This window comes from Salmo trutta, chromosome 5, assembly GCF_901001165.1.
Source record: "Salmo trutta chromosome 5, fSalTru1.1, whole genome shotgun sequence".
NCBI lineage: Eukaryota > Metazoa > Chordata > Actinopteri > Salmoniformes > Salmonidae > Salmo > Salmo trutta.
The window spans coordinates 50,468,506-50,485,804 of NC_042961.1; the positions used below are offsets into that span (position 1 = coordinate 50,468,506).

The 17,299-nt window shown below is 46.6% G+C and overlaps 2 protein-coding genes across 4 annotated transcripts; one reads left to right on the plus strand and one right to left on the minus strand.

Annotated features, from left to right (window-relative positions):
• Positions 1-204: 204 nt before the first annotated feature.
• LOC115194398 (embryonal Fyn-associated substrate) lies at positions 205-12,101 on the minus strand. Of its 2 annotated transcripts, XM_029754061.1 has the most exons (10): positions 11,755-12,101; positions 10,759-10,901; positions 10,267-10,630; positions 7,618-9,060; positions 7,322-7,441; positions 5,546-6,529; positions 3,940-4,014; positions 3,000-3,257; positions 2,448-2,676; positions 205-2,290 (listed from the first exon to the last, which is right to left on the minus strand). In XM_029754061.1, exons 3-9 carry the CDS (start codon positions 10,276-10,278, stop codon positions 2,494-2,496), a joined length of 3,075 nt encoding a protein of 1,024 aa, XP_029609921.1. In that variant the 5' UTR covers positions 10,279-10,630; positions 10,759-10,901; positions 11,755-12,101; the 3' UTR covers positions 205-2,290; positions 2,448-2,493. The 2 variants fall into 2 exon arrangements, with proteins under 2 accessions (XP_029609921.1, XP_029609922.1); XM_029754062.1 differs by lacking the exon at positions 10,759-10,901.
• Positions 12,102-12,277: 176 nt separating this feature from the next.
• On the plus strand, positions 12,278-17,286 carry LOC115194402 (dehydrogenase/reductase SDR family member 4). 2 transcript variants are annotated; one of them, XM_029754070.1, is made up of 9 exons: positions 12,278-12,418; positions 12,699-12,841; positions 13,091-13,268; positions 13,527-13,628; positions 15,828-15,898; positions 15,990-16,041; positions 16,183-16,317; positions 16,451-16,530; positions 16,756-17,286. In XM_029754070.1, the coding sequence occupies exons 2-9, from the start codon at positions 12,702-12,704 to the stop codon at positions 16,868-16,870; spliced, it is 873 nt and encodes a 290-aa protein (XP_029609930.1). In that variant the 5' UTR covers positions 12,278-12,418; positions 12,699-12,701; the 3' UTR covers positions 16,871-17,286. The 2 variants fall into 2 exon arrangements, with proteins under 2 accessions (XP_029609930.1, XP_029609931.1); XM_029754071.1 differs by having other exon boundaries at positions 16,451-16,506.
• The last annotated feature ends 13 nt before the right edge of the window (positions 17,287-17,299 follow it).

The window sequence follows — 17,299 nt, forward strand, 5'->3', positions numbered from 1 at the left end:
AAATCACAAATCTTCCATCATTTAAATTAGCCTTATCCATGTGTCTGACGCTTTTTACAGACAGTGCACAGTATCATGTCCGAAAAAACTAAACATGGAACAATTAATAAGTCAGATGCTTCACTAACTAAGGTGAAAACTGAAACACCTTTTTAAAATAAATATATACTTTCAGCAGAAATAATCCACACCAAGACAGAACAATGTAATTGTAAAAATGTATTTGTGCATTTTTGAAGGGAACAGAGTCAAATGACTCATCATTGTTGTGTTCAATTTACATGAACTGTAGACTGGATAGATCCATATGCCTTATATAGCCATCGAGTCAATCCCAAAAAATGCACTTTAGTGTAAAAACAAATTACAACACGAAAAGCTTTCAAAAATACATTCTGGTACAAAAAAAGGCAAAAAACAAACTTAGCTTAATCAAACTAACTGCTCTTCTCCATTTGTTCTTTTCAAACATTGTAGTAAAATTGAATTCACGGTGTGAAGTGAAAACATCCCTGGTTAAATATGTGCATATATAACAAATATAGCAACTTAAAGCCATGCAGATCACAAAGCCACTAGGAAAAAATGATAAATAAATACAATTGTTATTAATTATGATGACGCTTTTCTATTATTAGGCCCTCCGGCTATGGATGTGGCATGACTTTACTGTCCAGACAGGCATTCTGTAGAAACCCTGCTACTTTCCACTAGGGGGAGCTCAAAGGCAAATCACTAGTGTTGACGAAGCTACTTTGTACTTTTTTTTGGCACTGACGCATATTTGTTCATTTGACCCTCCTATCACCAACATACCACTGCTGCATAGAGTCTGACAGCAATACTAGGGAGGATGGCAGCATTGACTTTGCAGGGTGCGATTAGAGTCTTTCAACAATAGGAAAGCCTAGAAGCCTGCGCCCCAATCATACCTTAGCCCCCTATGCACTTATTATTAGGATCTGAGAGGATTGGTAGGAGTAGCCCATGAAGCAATATGGCGATACTTCCACCTAGCCTATCAGAGGCTACAGGGAACTAGATAGGTAGGAGCGAAACAGGAGGCAATGTTTGGGCACAGAAGATTAGTTTAAGCATTGACTTAAGGAGGGTAATGGTGACAAAGATGAACTTCATGGAGATACACACGCACTAAAGAAATACCCCATTTGGCAAGTCTGCAACCCACACGTCTGCTATGGATGCCTCACAAGGTCTCACTGACAATAGAGTTGAATAGAAAACAGACAGGCAACAGTATACCAGCATGTCTGTCTGGGAGCTACTCGCATAGACAAAAGACAACCCTTTCTCGTCCTTTGGACAACATGCCGGGGACTGTGTAGGAAAGTGAGGGTGTGTGGCGGAAGGTGTAATGTCTGTGAGAAAGCGAGAGGAAAGGGAGAAATGAAAAGCGAGACAGGTGTAGACAGGTAAAAGTTGGCATACAGGTTTTTCCCTCTCGATGGCCCAACCGTGGGAAAGGACATGCCTGACTGAGCCCGCTCTTGCACCACTCCAACAACAAGTTACTTGAAACCAATCTCAGTCCCACATAGAATTCAATCTTCTTTCCAATCCCCCTCTTCCAGACTTCAAGCTAGGAAACTGAAGGGGTAAAAGAGTAGCCATCTTGTCATCCTGCAAGCTCCTATGGTCAACATCCTCTGGATAATACAAGTTTCACACAATCTCCAATGCAACACCAGGCAGAAACACACAGTAATGCTGCCACAACATTTATATACAGACCCACCACCTGCATCAAGCTCTCCCTGTTCTCCTCCATCGCAACAAACAGGATGTGGGCACACTTGCTATTTTTGAGAGAGGGGGGGTGGAGAGTTACTTCGAATAAATAAGGATGCAAAGATAAGAAAACAAATGGTTATGTCAAAGGAAGAGGAACGTATGGCAACCGACCAGAACTAGGCTGCCTCCCATAATACTGTGGCCCAAAAGGGACACTCAATAATGTCACAAACCTGGTTCAAACATGAGCAAAACCAAACATCCATCAATCAAATAAGTTATCAAGACACACAACAAGACAACTGTGCTCGGCAGTTGGCACCAAGAGCACAGAAGTCAGTAAGTATAAAAACAAAGCCCAACCAACACACACAAAATCTAACTCAATGGCAAATTTGAGGCACAGATCTCAGTTCTTCTTCCGCACTGATAATCAATGATTCCAAGTCACTTACTTCCAACGTCAAACCGTTCAATTAAAAAAGACAACACATTGAAACAATATTAAGGCAGCGTTTCCCAAACTCGGTCCTCGGGACCCCAAGGGGTGCACGTTTTGGTTTTTGCCCTAGCACTACACAGCTGATTCAAATTATCAAAGCTTGATGATTAATTTATTATTTGAATCAGCTGTGTAGTGCTAGGGCAAAAACCAAAACGTGCACCCCTTGGGGTCCCGAGGACTGAGTTTGGGAAACCCTGAACTAAGGCATTTCAAGAAGAGAAGTTGAAGAAATATTGTCAAGATATCTCTGCGAGGCGCTTTAGCAGGCTGGAGAATCCTGCGGCATGCTGGGACAGCTCTGCCACGCGGTCCACCATTTCCTGGGTGGCAGAGACCGATGGATAGTTTTGTGCTGCCCCCTTTGTAGCCACGACGACGGCCTTCAGGGCCTGACACAGACGCCCCCCTGAGGTTGTGACCTACGGAGAGAGAAAGACAAAAATAAATATCTTACCTAAATGTCCCTAATCCCTTTCACCTTGACCTAAATCTCTAATTAATTCAGCTGCAAGCTGTTCTTTATGTTTGACTACCGTATCGAACTCTGCATTTGGAATGAAATGCAGGGTCGTGTTCATTAGGCATAGAATGGAAGAAAACTGACTGCAACAGGTAGGGACTACCTAAACTCGTCCTATGAGAAACATTCATTTTCTTTTTCTGTTGTAAAATGTTTTGCTACAGTGTGCCCTCATGAACACGAGTCACGACCCTGTCATTTTGGCATGAAATGTGTGCTGACCTTTGCTCGGAGGTCAGGAGAGGTCAGGAGGCGGGAGAGCGTGTCCCCGATGAACACCAGCTTGTGCGCCGTCACGATCAAACTCTTCCCCCGGGAAACGAAGACGCGGGGAGGCTGGTTCCCCTGCACACTGCTGAAGAGCACGTCGATGGAGTCGGCCAGACAGGAGAGGTGTGACAGGCTCTGAGACGAGTAGAAGGACAGCAGCTCAGAGTCCTCCAGAGAGAGAGAGATGGGCAGAGGAGGGGAGGGGCTCAACTGGAGAGAGAGACAGAGAGAGGGGGAGGGGGAGAGAGAAGGGGGCAAAGAGAAGGGAGAAGGAAGAGAGAAGATAGACAGGGAGAGAGTTAGAGAAATGGGGAGAGAGTTAGAGACATAGGGGGAGGGAGAGACAGTGAGATAGGGACATCATTGTAATGGCAGGGATGAACATTGTCACTTATGGAACTGCCATGTATTGTGCAATGGGCCCCCATTGTCTATTATGTCAAGTTCTTAGAACCACAGATGACCTCGTTGTGTGGCTATGACACAAGTTGACGCAACCTAAGCCTACAAAAATGGAGAGAAAGATAGAGAAGCTAAAGAGACATTGAGATTAAGGTAGAGATACTGTAAAGGTAAACAAGTTGAGTTGATCCAGGCAGGTTGAAACTGGATAAAGGAGTACAGAGAGCAGATTTACTATCAATGTAACCTAAAGTCAGGTAGATCAATGTTGACTCACTGGACTGAAGGACAGAGAAAGCTCATCGGTAAATACACAGAGAGAATTAATGATTCATCCGAGGCCATAGTTTGTGTATGTGGTGTGAAGATGTGAGAGGATGAGTGTGTGTGTGAATGTGAGGGGTGATTGGTGTGAAAACAAAGTGTGTGAGAATGAGACAAGCATGTGTGTGACAATTGGGAATGTAAGACGCGAGTGTGTGTTACTTACCCTAGGCTCTGTGGTGTGGACAGTCTGGTTTGACCCATTCTCTGTCTGGACATCTGAGGGAGGCTCTGGCTTTCCCTGTGGAGGAAAGGTGAACGTACACTACATGACCAAAAGTATGTGGACACCTGCTCGTCTAACATCTCATTTCAAAATCATGGAGATTAATATGGAGTTTGTCCCTCCTTTGCTGCTATAACAGCCTCCACTCTTCTGGGAAGGCTTTCCACTTGATGTTGGAACATTGCTGTGGGGATTTGCTTCCATTCAGCCGCAACAGCATTAGAGAGGTTGGGCACTGATGTTGGGTGATTAGGCCTGGCTCGCAGTCGGTGTTCCAATTCATCCCAAAGGTGTTCGATGGGGTTGAGGTCAGGGCTCTGTGCAGGCCAGTCAAGTTATTACACACCGATCTGGACAAACCATTTCTGTATGGACCTCGCTTTGTGCACAGGGGCATTGTGCACAAAGCGAGTTGGAAGCACAGAATCATCTAGAATGTCATTGTACGCTGTAGCATTAAGATTTCCCTTCACTGGAACTAAGGGGCCTAGTATGAACCATGAAAAACAGCCCCAGACCATTATTCCTCCTCCAACAAACTTTACAGTTGGCACTATGCATGGTGGCAGGTAGCGTTCCCTTGGCATCCGCCAAACCCAGATTTGTCCGTCAGACTGACTTGTTAAAAGCATGATTCATCACTCCAGAGAACGCGTTTCCACCACTCCAGCCGACGCTTGGCAATGCGCATAGTAATCATAGACTTGTGTGCGGCTGCTCGGCCATGGAAACCCATTTCATGAAGCTCCCGATTAACAGTTCTTGTGCTGACGTTGCTTCCAGAGGCAGTTTGGAACTCGGTAGTGAGTGTTGCTATGCACGTCAGCACTCGGCGGTCCCGTTTTGTGAGCTTGTGTGGCCTACCACTTCGCAGCTGAGCCGTTGTTGCTCCTAGACATTTCCACTTCATAATAACAGCACTTACAGTTGACCGGGCAGCTCTAGCAGGGCAGAAATTTGACAAACTGACTTGTTGGAAAGGTGGCATCCTATGACTGTGCCACATTGAAAGTCACTGAGCTCTTCAGCAAGGCCATTCTACTGCCAATGTTGGGCTATGGAGTTTGGCTGTGTGCTCAATTTTGTACACCTGTCAGCAACGGGTGTGGCTGAAATGGCGGAATCCACTAATTTGAAGGGGTGTCCACATACTTTTGTAAATATAATGTAGATACATCACTTTAGACACAGCCATGGGCCCACAGAGCAGATACTGTCCAATAAAACAACTGGAAGAAGAGAGGCAAACATACAAGAGCGATTATTATTATTATTATTATTATTATTATTATTATTATTATTATTATTATTATTATAAGCCACTCTGGATAAAGGAGTCTGCTTAAAGGGGAAGTATTTTTACAATTTGTAGTGGCTGTTTAAAGAAAAGCGGTTTCTTCTGAACCATCTAACCTCAAATTGTACAATCCTGAAATCCCCCTAAAACACAATGTAAAAAAATGACTCAAACGCAATGTAAAATGCAGACAAGTGCCAGCAAGGGAAAGGTGAGCGAGAAACAAAAGCCATCAGATTGAAGACTGACCTGCAGCTTCACGTATCCCACACTGTCTCCAACAGGAAGTAGTGCCGGGGCGGGAGTCAGACCTATCCCAGCGTACTCATTCCCCATCTCTTCCTCTCCATCGCTCTGCCCTACCGTGATGGACATGGTCATGGAGGGTTGTGCGAGGGGCAGGGGGAACGCTGGCTGCGGGGTCGGAGGTAAGGGCCTTTCCTGGATCCAGCTACTCTTGCGTGGTCCCATACCACTCCCTACGGGTTTGATCTCCGCTACGGGAAGGGCTGGTAGAGGTCTCCGGGACAGGGAGTCCTGGGAAGGGAGGCGGGGCCGCCCCTGGGTCTGTAACAGGATGGTGGAGTCCTCCAGCGCCCGTTGGACCATAGAGAGCAGGGTATCTGACGGAGGGGCGTGGCCACCAGCAGACAAAGCAGGAAGTAGATCTGAGAGGCGGGCCCAAGCCAGTTGGAGAGAGGGAGGGACCTCGCTGGGTTGACTCAACTTCCAGACGGACAGGATCTCAGTCAATGAGGTAGCCAGGTCCCTTGAGGAGGCGGGAGCACCCGAGGCAGTGCTCAGCACCGATTGGACAAGGCTGGAAAGCGAGGTTCTCCATTGGATGTCACCAGACCCATTACTGGATACAGATAACCTATGTGTGGAAGACGACGTTGACATCGCCGAAGAGGGCAAGACGTCAAGGGTGAGAGCAGGCATGTTGTAGATGCCACAGTCCGGCTCGGAGGTGGAGCCCAAGTCGCTGCCCTCACCCAGCCCCAGCGGCGCTCTCTTCCCTGGGCCGGGGACAGAGTAGACCTGGCCGTGCTCCGTCTCCTCCAGGGGGATGATGGTGGACATGTCCCCCGGGGCCAGGGGTAGGCCAGGAAGGGAGGGAACGCTGTAAACGTCCTCCTCTGATTCAGCAGTTGTAACAGACGCTTGGACGTTGTAGGTCTGCTGCTGGGGGTCTGATGACGTGCTGAGTATTATAGTGGGAACATTGTACACCTGAAAGAGAGAAATGGAGATGAAGACAGAAAGGGGTGGAAGGAGATGGAGAGAAATGGAGAAAGAAAATAAATAGCTACTTTCCTCTTGGGGATATTACTCTCTGTTTTGCCCCCTGGCCCAGACACCAATTGCTCAGTTAGACAAAATAATGTCTAAAGCACCAGTGTAAAGGGCACCTAGATCATTCCACAGAACAATGTGGGTCTATGGCGACTAGCAAGTCTTCCTTTACCGTTATTGTTCTTCACGTCATTCCATTCAGTCATTCTAAGCTCCTAGTCAGTAGTACTGTTTGTTATGCATGTATGTTCTAGAAGAACAGAGGAGGAGGAGAAAAGAGGAGGAGATTGGATAGCCTGGCCACTACATTCCCACTGCGGTATAGACAGCTGGGTGTGACTGGGAGAAAATAGCAACAGCAGTATTCAGATCAGACAGACTGGAATGCAGCTGACAGAGAAACAGGTGTGGCAGAGAGAGAGAGAGACAGACGGAGGGAGGGGCTGTGGGAGGAAGGAACAGGTGAAGGAAAGTTGAGCCGAGAGAGAAAGAGGGGGACTGAGAGAAAGAGAGGGGGAGGTGGGGGGGCAGAGGGAGGGAGGGAGGGAAGAACAGGTGAGGGAACGTTGAGAGCTGAGGGGGGAGAGGGAGAATCAGACAGAAAGAAGAGAAAGGAGAGGGAGAGAGAAAGATGAAGTGAGAGTGAGGAGTGAGAAAGAAGAGAGAGAGAAATGGAGTTGGAGAGGAGGGAGATGGTGTCTGCACTGTGGAGGAAGAATCCTGACTGACCTCGGACTCTAGGTCATTGTGTGGGGGGAGGGCGCGGGGGGTGTTGTAGATGTTCTCGGCGTCACACAGCGCTGCTGGGGCTGGCCGCTGCCACCTACTGCTGGGAGGAGTATCATACACCTAGTAGACCAGGCACAACACAACACAGCATGTCATCAGACTGTTACGCGCTTGTTATAAGCACAAGGTCAACGTCAGATATATAGTTCACATTGGTTAACTAGGGTTGGAGTTTTTCCTGAATGCATGACTTGACGGGGGATAACTCTGGGGCCTAGTCATGACGAGATTGTCACCTGTTCGTCGAGGTTCTCGTCATCAGGATCTGCATACTCTCTGCCCCCTCCTTTCTTATTCTGCCCATTCTTCTTCTTTTCATCCGACGTCATCCTCCCATCTTTGCTGTCCTGCTGCAAGGGTACAGGAGTCGACTGGGGGGTGGAGGGGGCCGGCTTAGAGGTGGACACAGGGGTTCCAGACTGGGGCAAGTCTTTTCTGGTGACCCCCCTCACTGGAGGGGCTGGAGGAGGGGGCTTACGGGCAAAGTTTGGTGACCTGGGCACTCTGCCTTGTCCCTGTCCTGGTCTGGCCAGCAAGGGGGAGCCCCTGACGGGGGTAGCCGGAGCTAGCTTCCCCCTGGCGATGGGAGCGGTGGAGGGCACACCACTCTGACCTCTGGGGGTTCCTGGGGTTTTGGGGGTCACGCCTTTCAGCTGAGGTTTAGGGGATCCCAGTGCAGGGACGGGTGGAGTCCTGAGAATCCCTGCTCCCACATGGGTGGGAGTCTGGTACATCATCCCAGGGGTGTCCTGTGCCAGTTTGGAACTAGGGGTAAGGGGCTTGAGGGGGGCCCCCCTGTCCCCGTTGACCTGTGAAGGGGTGAGGCTCTGAGTCTCCAGGATCCTGGTAGCGATGGGGGTAACCTGGGTCGCCACGGCCACCCCCGCTGCCAATCCTGTGGGGGTCTGGTAGAACTCCTCGCTGGGCAGTACGGTACCTCTGGGGACCAGGTAACAGCCGTCAGAGTGGCCTGCAGCCACTACAGTCTCCCTGGGGACAAGGTAGGTGTTGTCCTCTGGCCCCTCTGGAACTAGACCCACAGCCCGGGGCATCCCACTGGGGGCCAGGTAGACATTCTCTGGGCCAGGGGCTCCAGTCAGACCCCCTGCTGATCTGTGTTGCTGGGGCCCAAGAAGTGTGGGGGTGGAGGGGGTCTGGTAAAGAGTCCCAGCTGAGTCTGCATCTCTGCCTCGGAGGGAGGGCGAGCGCGGGCGCCCCGTCACCCCCCCGTCCCAATCGGGTAGGGGGCGTGTGCCAGAGCTGGAGCGGGAGCGCGGGCGACCTCCTACCTCGGCCTGTCGGAGGACCTCTGGTCTAGAGGCGACAGGCACCGCCCCTGGGCTCTGGTACAGGGCCTCCCCCAGGCTAGGTGGGGTGCGGTAGACGCCGCCTATGTCCTCCGTGGAGACTGCTGTGCGGGCCACGGGGCCGGGGGAGAGGTACACGGAGTCTTCGCTGGGGGCGCGGCTGGGGGGTCGGAGGTCAGACCCCGGGGCGGTGTGGAGGAGGCGGAGGCGGTTGGCGGGGGCGATGCCCTGGCGCCCGTGGAGGGAGCAGAGCCACCAGCCAGGACCCCCTCCCTGCTCCTGTTCTAGAACCATCAGGATGTCTCCCTTCCGGAAGGCCAGCTCCTCAGGGCTCTCTGCTGCATTGTCAAACAGGGCCTTCGCCAGCACCGTCTGAGGAGGGGGGAAAATAGGGACAGGGAAAACATATGTAACACAGAAATAACTTATGACACAGTAATTACTCCAAAATAAGAGATCCACAAAACACCCATCACTATTCCAGCGTTAATCCAGAGTTTTTCCTAGTGAAGTCACGTGGTCAGGAAAAACATTGGACACTAGTCATAGGGGGCAGTGATGACAGGACTGCACACACAGAGACAGCCTAACGTCACACTAGGAAGCATACAGCTACATACTGACAGGACTGCACACAGACAAATGCATTGACTTGATGCCAAGAAAGAGATTGAGAATAGCTGATTGTATAACAGTGTAAGTGAATAGAAGAGCTAAAGATGAAGAGGGAGGAGCTAAACAAAAACAGTGTGGTGGCGAGAAAGAGGGAACACATTCAGCGTCCCATCATGACTAAACACATAATGATATAAGTGCTAAATCACTATATACTTAGTTACTGCACACAGTACTTTGAGGGGGAGTAGAAAAGAGTCAGAGGAGAGAGGAATGATTGAAAAGACAAGAGGAGTAAATGGTAATGAGAAAAGAGAGGGATGGATGGAGGGAGCAAGAGAGGGAGGGGGGGAAGGGAGGCAACATCTGTCCCTAGTTTGGGGTTTAATTGCCGTCCCATGGGCCTCCTCTCATCTTCTCCTTTTCAAAACCCTAACCCCCTGGGGATTGGCTATAGAGACAAGCTGAGCCCTGAGCTGCGTTCAGAATGAAGGAAATGTAAAAAAATGTATAAAGTCAAACAGTGTCCAATCTTGTCCTATTAGAACACGGCGTTTTGTTTTCAGTTGCAAAACGTTTTGCACTACTAGCTCTGCTCTGAAACGTGCCTGCTGGAAACAGTGGATGGAAGCCAGGGCAATGTTCAATCACTTTAAAACCGCATCCTTCATTCCCTCCCTTCCCTGAATGATGTAATCACTGATTTGAGAGTATTGGATGGGGACAACAAAAAGGTTCACTTCAGCCAATGGCCTTTCACTGATCCAGTTATGTCATATCAGTGATTCTCCCAAAGAAGGATGATGCTTTTTTTTTAAGTATTCAAACATGGCCCTGGTTTGAAAAATAACTACAGTGCCATGTCACCAGTTGGGCTCCTGTCATCAGTGCCTGCTTACCCACCATATCTCATACAAAATGTGAGTACACACACGCACACACACACGCACACTTGGTACTCACAGAGAGGGACATGTTTACTCTTCCTAAGACAATGCTCCCGTCAGGACGTTGGGTCAGGCTCACAAACAGACAGAGTCCTCCATCTAGAACCAAGAGGTGAACTGCGGACTGCTGCGGAGTCCAAACACACGATCCGAGTTGTGTTCAAGGGCAACACCACCAGCCTCCTTCCAAGGCTGCGAGATGTCCTGCCTTCTTCACTCACCAACGCCCATAGGGTTCTTCTGTGTTGAGGACATGATTGAACTGCTTCTTCTTGGCTCAGTGTTGTCGACCGTTCTTGAGATTAAGATTAGAAAAGCCAGTTCGGCCGGATTGTGATGCAATCGTCATATCACGCTCCTGATGCCACTGAAGGAGAATCCTAGTCAGGGAAATGATGATGAAATCGTTAGTGTTGTTCTCACTTTGTAAACAACAGTCTAGATTCTTAGAGGATGTCAACGTCTACCACTTGTATTTAGAGCCAATTCAGAACTTCTGTCTTCTTACCATATCCCATGTTGTGGTCACACACCCATGATTTACAAGACTCACTACTGCTTTCGACAAACAGCAGCAATTACAAACTCCAAGGGTACATCACGGAGTAAGATCCTTCAGATAAAAAGGCTCAACTGACCGGAATAATTTACCTGTAGAAACCAGGGCATTAAAATCAAACAGTGAATTTAAGAAAGCCCCTTTGTCAAATATTAAGAACAAACTGTTTTTAACTAATAGAAACATCACCATGTTAATATATATGTACTGTATGTATTAAATACACAGTTTTATTAGTAGTTGTAGCATTAGTTTTTATTAGTTGTAGGCCCATTAGTAGTTGTACAACAACTTATGCTGTTAATGTACTTAAAAATATATATTATTATTTCATTGGTATTATTAGACAGTAGTTGGCATATTATTCTTGTTACTAAGTATTGTTTGTTTAGAAACAAGCATCTCAAGAGATTTCATCCTGCAAATGCTACCCCAATGACAGATGTACAGTTAAAATGCAAGCATTCAAAATATGTAGCAAGCGTTATTTGAAAAATTAATATCAAATAATGGTGGCAATTATTATTCTGTAAAAACTTAATTGACAGCATAGAACTCAGAGGTTGTATATCAAGTTACCAGGCAGTGGGATCAGTCAGCCAGGACGAAATTTTAGACCATGGCATGGATTGACTCAGATGACGTAAATATTTGAAAACAAACGTTAGCTAGCCCCTTAAAGTTAGCAAGCAGCTCACCCGATCGCTGATAAAAAATAAAAATGAATGAATATTCAATATTTTGTTAGCTCACAATTTGGCCCACACTATCCAAGTATCTAAATCGATGGAGCCGAGGCTAGCTTGTTACTGTAACGTAAACTGCTAGCTAGCTTATAGCCAATGGGCAAAACAAAAGGGGGCATGAAATCAGTTCGCTAACAAGCAAACTTCAGTCTGTATTCAAATGACACTCGCGTGTTGTTTTGTTCGCTAGCGTACTTACCCTTGATGAAATAGAAACATTTCATGCAATACTCGAAAAAAAGAAAGATAGCTATCGAGCGTTCCCTTATTTCAGTTGAGGGAATTCGTGGCAAACGAGGTTTTTCTCGTATGTCTCCCTCCCGAGGACGACGTAATTGGATACGAACCTCTTGCGGTAAAGCGCAACTATTTGAGAATGGAGAAACCGAAGACTACAGCTCCGCCTTCAGCATTTCACTCGGGAGACTCTGGGTAAGGTGCTTTCACATACACAGACAGTTCAATCTGGGCCATTTTTACCTGGCAAGGAGAGATGCTGTAACCAACTAATTACGTTTAATGTAAGTACATGGTAAACGCAATAAATTGTTATATGCTATTTGCTTTGCTGCGGGTTTTTGGATTATGTTTGAATGGAGTATAGGCTGCCGTATAGACGACAGTACAGGCGCAATGTCAATAGACGCAGTTGGAAATAAAGCACTACACCCAGGATAGGACTTTTACTTTGGAAAAGTACCGGAAACGTCGTCTGTAAACTCGTGTTTTTGTTCCTGTCTTCTGTCACTGGACGTAAAGGACTTTGCACAGAGATACTTTGAACTTACAATTTGTTAACCAACAGTACGCCAAACCTTGGTTATTGGTGCTACATGTAGCCGTTACTGATCAGAAGGGCAAAGGTAAGGTCATATCATTGTATTTTGAATTCAACATAACACTGTACTACTTGTATTCTTGCACAATTCAACTTTCACCTAATTTCTGCTCTTCATAACCCGAGGTCTAGACACTGATAGCCACAATAAGGAGGCATATAAAGACATCATGGATAAAGCAATGCAATAACTAAGGGACCTAGGAACTAAGGCATAATGTTTTGAAAGGTTCACTTGTGGATTGGCACCTGCATTTTTGTGTCTACTGTGTGTGTGGGCGTTGAGAAATCTTCTCTCTGTCCAGGTAATGCTGAGGTGTTTTGTTAGCCGGTGCTTTTTGACCAATCCTGTCGCAGGTCAAACAAGAAAGATGTCTGGGGGCAGTCTTGCTGGGTCTCCAAGCAGTCTTGCAGGGAAGGTTGCCATAGTGACTGCCTCCACTGATGGGTAAGGAATAGCTGTGCTGTTTTGCTGGGGATGTATTTCATTTGTTTATAGTGAATTACCCTCCTGCTCTATGGTCCTGACCTGGAAAAACTCTGGGCACCTAGTTAGCCTATAAGCCATAACAAGTGTCTAGAGAATAGGGGCCAGAGTTTTTCGTGGTCAGGCCACACAGTCAGGGAAAGCTCTGGGCCCTATATATCATCCTTCTCCTACTGACTGTGTCTTCTTCTTCTACTTCTTGTCTTCCAGAATTGGTCTGGCTGCAGCTCAGGCTCTCGGTCAGAGAGGGGCTCACGTTGTGGTGAGCAGCAGACGTCAGTCCAACGTGGACAAGGCCGTGGCACAGCTGCAGAGTGAGAAGATACAGGTGACCGGGACGACTTGCAACGTTGGGAAAAGTGAAGACAGAGAAAGACTGGTTAACATGGTAAAGAAAGAGCCAATACATTTTGCTCCTATTCTAGAAGGTGCACAGAGTGGACACCAGTTGATCATCACATGACAATATCGTATTCAAATTACACACCTTCAAATTATGTGACCACCATCACTCAGCTTCACCACAGTGACATTCCAGTACATCACCGTTACTGTAGTTTTCACTTCTTGACACAGGGTCACAGGCACAGCCATCAGTCACATGCCCTTACAGAATGTCAGTGTTATTATTTTCCATTCTGTTTAGACAGTGGAACATTGTGGCGGTATAGACATCCTGGTCTCGAACGCAGCAGTCAACCCTTTCTTTGGAAACATCATGGACTCCACAGCAGCAGTCTGGGATAAGGTGCATTATGCGTCCAAGCATCTTACAAATGTTTTGAAAAGCAACTGGACCTATAATCTGTCCCATATACTGAAGCCTTGATGCAATGAAAATATGTTACAAAAGTGTTACGTGTCTAACAGTACCAAATTTCCCTGAGTTTAATGTAACAAGTTATTTGAAGTATTCAGTAAGTTGTGTAATAACTACGTGATAAGTATTCATTGGTTGAAGTCGAAGTTTACATACACTTAGGTTGGAGTCATTAAAACTCGTTTTTCAACCACTCCACAAATTTCTTGTTAACAAACTATAGTTTTGGCAAGTTGGTTAGGACATGTGCTTTGTGCGTGACACAAGTCATTTTTCCAACAATTGTTTACAGACAGATTATTTCACTTATAATTCACTGTATCACAATTCCAGTGGGTCAGAAGTTGACTGTGCCTTTAAACAGCTTGTAAAATTCCAGAAAATTATGTCATGGCTTTAGAAGCTTCTGATTGACTCAAATGATGTCAATTAGCCTATTGGAAGAGTACCTGTGGATGTATTTCAAGGCCTACCTTCAAACTCCGTGCCTCTTTGCTTGACATCATGGGAAAATCAATAGAAATTAGCCAAGACCTCAGAAAAAAATGTGTAGACCTCCACAAATCTGGTTCATCGTTGGGAGCAATTTCCAAACGCCTGAAGGTACCACGTTCATCTGTACAAACAATAGTACGCAAGTATAAACACCATGGGACCACGCAGCCGTCATACAGCTCAGGAAGGAGACATGTTCGGTCTCCTAGAGATGAACGTACTTTGGTGCGAAACGTGCAAATCAATCCCAGAACAACAGCAAAGGACCTTGTGAAGATACTGGAGGAAACGGGTACAAAATTATCTACATCCACAGTAAAACGAGTCCTATATCGACTTAACCTGAAAGGCCGCTCAGCAAGGAAGAATCCACTGCTCCAAAACCGCCATAAAAAAGCCAGACTACGGTTTGCAACTGCACATGGGGACAAAGATTGTACTTTTTGGAGAAATGTCCTCTGGTCTGATGAACAAAAATAGAATTGTTTGGCCATAATGACCATCGTTATGTTTGGAGTAAAAAGGGGGAGGCTTGCAAGCCGAAGAACATCACCCCAACCGTGAGGCACAGGGGTGGCAGCATCATGTTGTGAGGGTGCTTTGCTGCAGGAGGGACTGGTGCACTTCACAAAATAGATGGCATCATGAGGAAGGAAATTGTGGATATATTGAATCAACATCTCAAGACATCAGTCAGAAAGTTAAAGCTTGGTCGCAAATTGGTTTTCCAAATGGACAATCACCCCAAGCATACTTCCAAAGTTGTGGCAAAATGGCTTAAGGACAACAAAGTCAAGGTATTGGAGTAGCCATCACAAAGCCCTGACCTCAATCCTATAGAAAATTTGTGGGCAGAACTGAAAAAGCGTGTGCGAGCAAGGAGGCCTACAAACCTGACTCAGTTACACCAGCTCTGTCAGGAGGAATGGGCCAAAATTCACCCAACTTATTGTGGGAAGCTTGTGGAAGGCTACCCGACATGTTTGACCCAAGTTAAACAATTTAAAGGCAATGCTACCAAATACTAATTGAGTGTATGTAAAAACTTCTGACCCACTGGGAATGTGATGAATGAAATAAAAGCTGAAATAAATCACTGTACTATTATTCTGACATTTCACATTATTACAATAAAGTTGTGATCTTAACTGGCCTAAGAGAGGGAATTCTTACTAGGATGACATTTTCAGGAATTGTGAAAAACTGAGTTCAAATGTATTTGGCTGAGGTGTATGTAAACTTCCGACTTCAACTGTAAACGCTTAAGTATACGTTGGTTGGTTTAACCGGGTCGGCCTCCCGAGTGGCGCACCGGTCTACGACACTGCATCTCAGTGCAAGAGGCGTCACTGCACCTGGTCCGATTCCAGGCTGCATCACACCCGGCCGTGATTGGGAGTCCCATAGGGCGGCGCAAAATTGGCCCAGCGTCGTCCGGGTTTGGCCCGGGGTAGGCCGTCATTGTAAATAAGAATTTGCTCTCAACTGACTTGCCTAGTTAAATAAAGGTTACACACATTCACATAGATGCTTAAGTATTCATTGGTTGGCTTAACATAGATGTGGTTTAACATAGATGCTTTGTTTACATGCTCTAATGCTGTACTTTTCACCTCCGCTCTCTCCACGCAGATCCTGGATGTGAATGTTAAGGCAGCCTTTCTTATGACCCAACTGGTGGTGCCTCACATGGAAAAGAGGGGGTGAGAGAGAGAGAGAGAGAGAGAAGATATAAATAATGAAGTAGGAAGGTGTTTTGTGAACTATACCAATTACAAGGTATGTGTTTTCTAGGGGCGGGAGTGTTGTGTTTGTGTCCTCTGTCGCCGGCTACCAGCCTATGCAGGTAAGCTCCTCTGATTTTCCCTCTGAACGGCTCTCGGGTCGATCATCTCACAATTTGTTTTTGGGTGTAGTGTTACATTAGATCAATTTGCATTAGTATGAAGAAATATTTGTTCAGCATGACCTTTGGACCCCCCACCAGGCCCTGGGTCCTTACAGTGTGAGTAAGACGGCCCTATTAGGACTAACCAGAGCCTTGGCCCCAGAACTGGCCCAGAGCCACATCCGGGTCAACTGTGTGGCCCCTGGCGTCATCAAGACCCGCTTCAGCCAAGCAGTGAGGATCCCCTCCCTTTCTATTGTCATCTTTACCGGTTTACTCTTTTCATTTTTGCTTACCCTCTATTTATATCACTCCTATCATTCATACAAAGGGAGTTTTTGATCATGCTGTGTTATTATTCTCTCAGTTGTGGCAGGACGAAGACATTGTGGATGAGTTCAAGAAGCAGCTTAGCATTAAAAGGTTGCCTTCAACTTCATTCTTAGGGTACATCGTTTAGTTTAGGGTACATTCTTACCCTCAAGTGTTATTGTTTTTATATAGTGTGTCCAGAAATGTGTCTGACCCATTGTGACTGAATTGGTAGAATTTGCTTGTGAACATTGAAAGAAATGTTGCAGTGTTATTGACGTCATATCTGTATTTGGCTGTCTTTATGCATGTTCACCATGGTGGTCTGTTTGATTTGTTACTTGTGTATTATTCTCCCAGGGTTGGGGAGCCAGAGGAGATCGGTGGAGTGATCGCCTTCCTGTGCTCTAAGGACGCGTCCTACATCACTGGAGAGACCATCACTGTGACTGGAGGGATGAGCTGCAGGTTGTGAGACTAGTCGGGCTGGAACGTGTCAATAGAATCTGGTCACGCTGACTGACTGTGACCCTCAAAGGAAACAATGCTTGTAATATAGGAATGGACTGTAAGACAGGTAGATTTACTCTACGTTGCAGAGAAATGGAATCCTCTAAGACTAGTGACATGTGGACACTAAAGGCAGGAAGTGGACAGTGTTGACACCACTGCTGAGATTATTACTGATGTTGTTGGTATGTTTTTCAGTGGGCTCTATACTGTGTATTGGGTTAACACAATGTATTATTACTACACTTCAAAGACTGTCACAGCACACTAAGCATTTGAGCTCACAAGCAGGGTCCAAATGTCTGTTTTAGCTCTGTCCCACCATCAAGCCATTAGGAACTATAACTACATTGCCTTAATAAACAAGAGTTAACACTGTCATACATGTTTGATT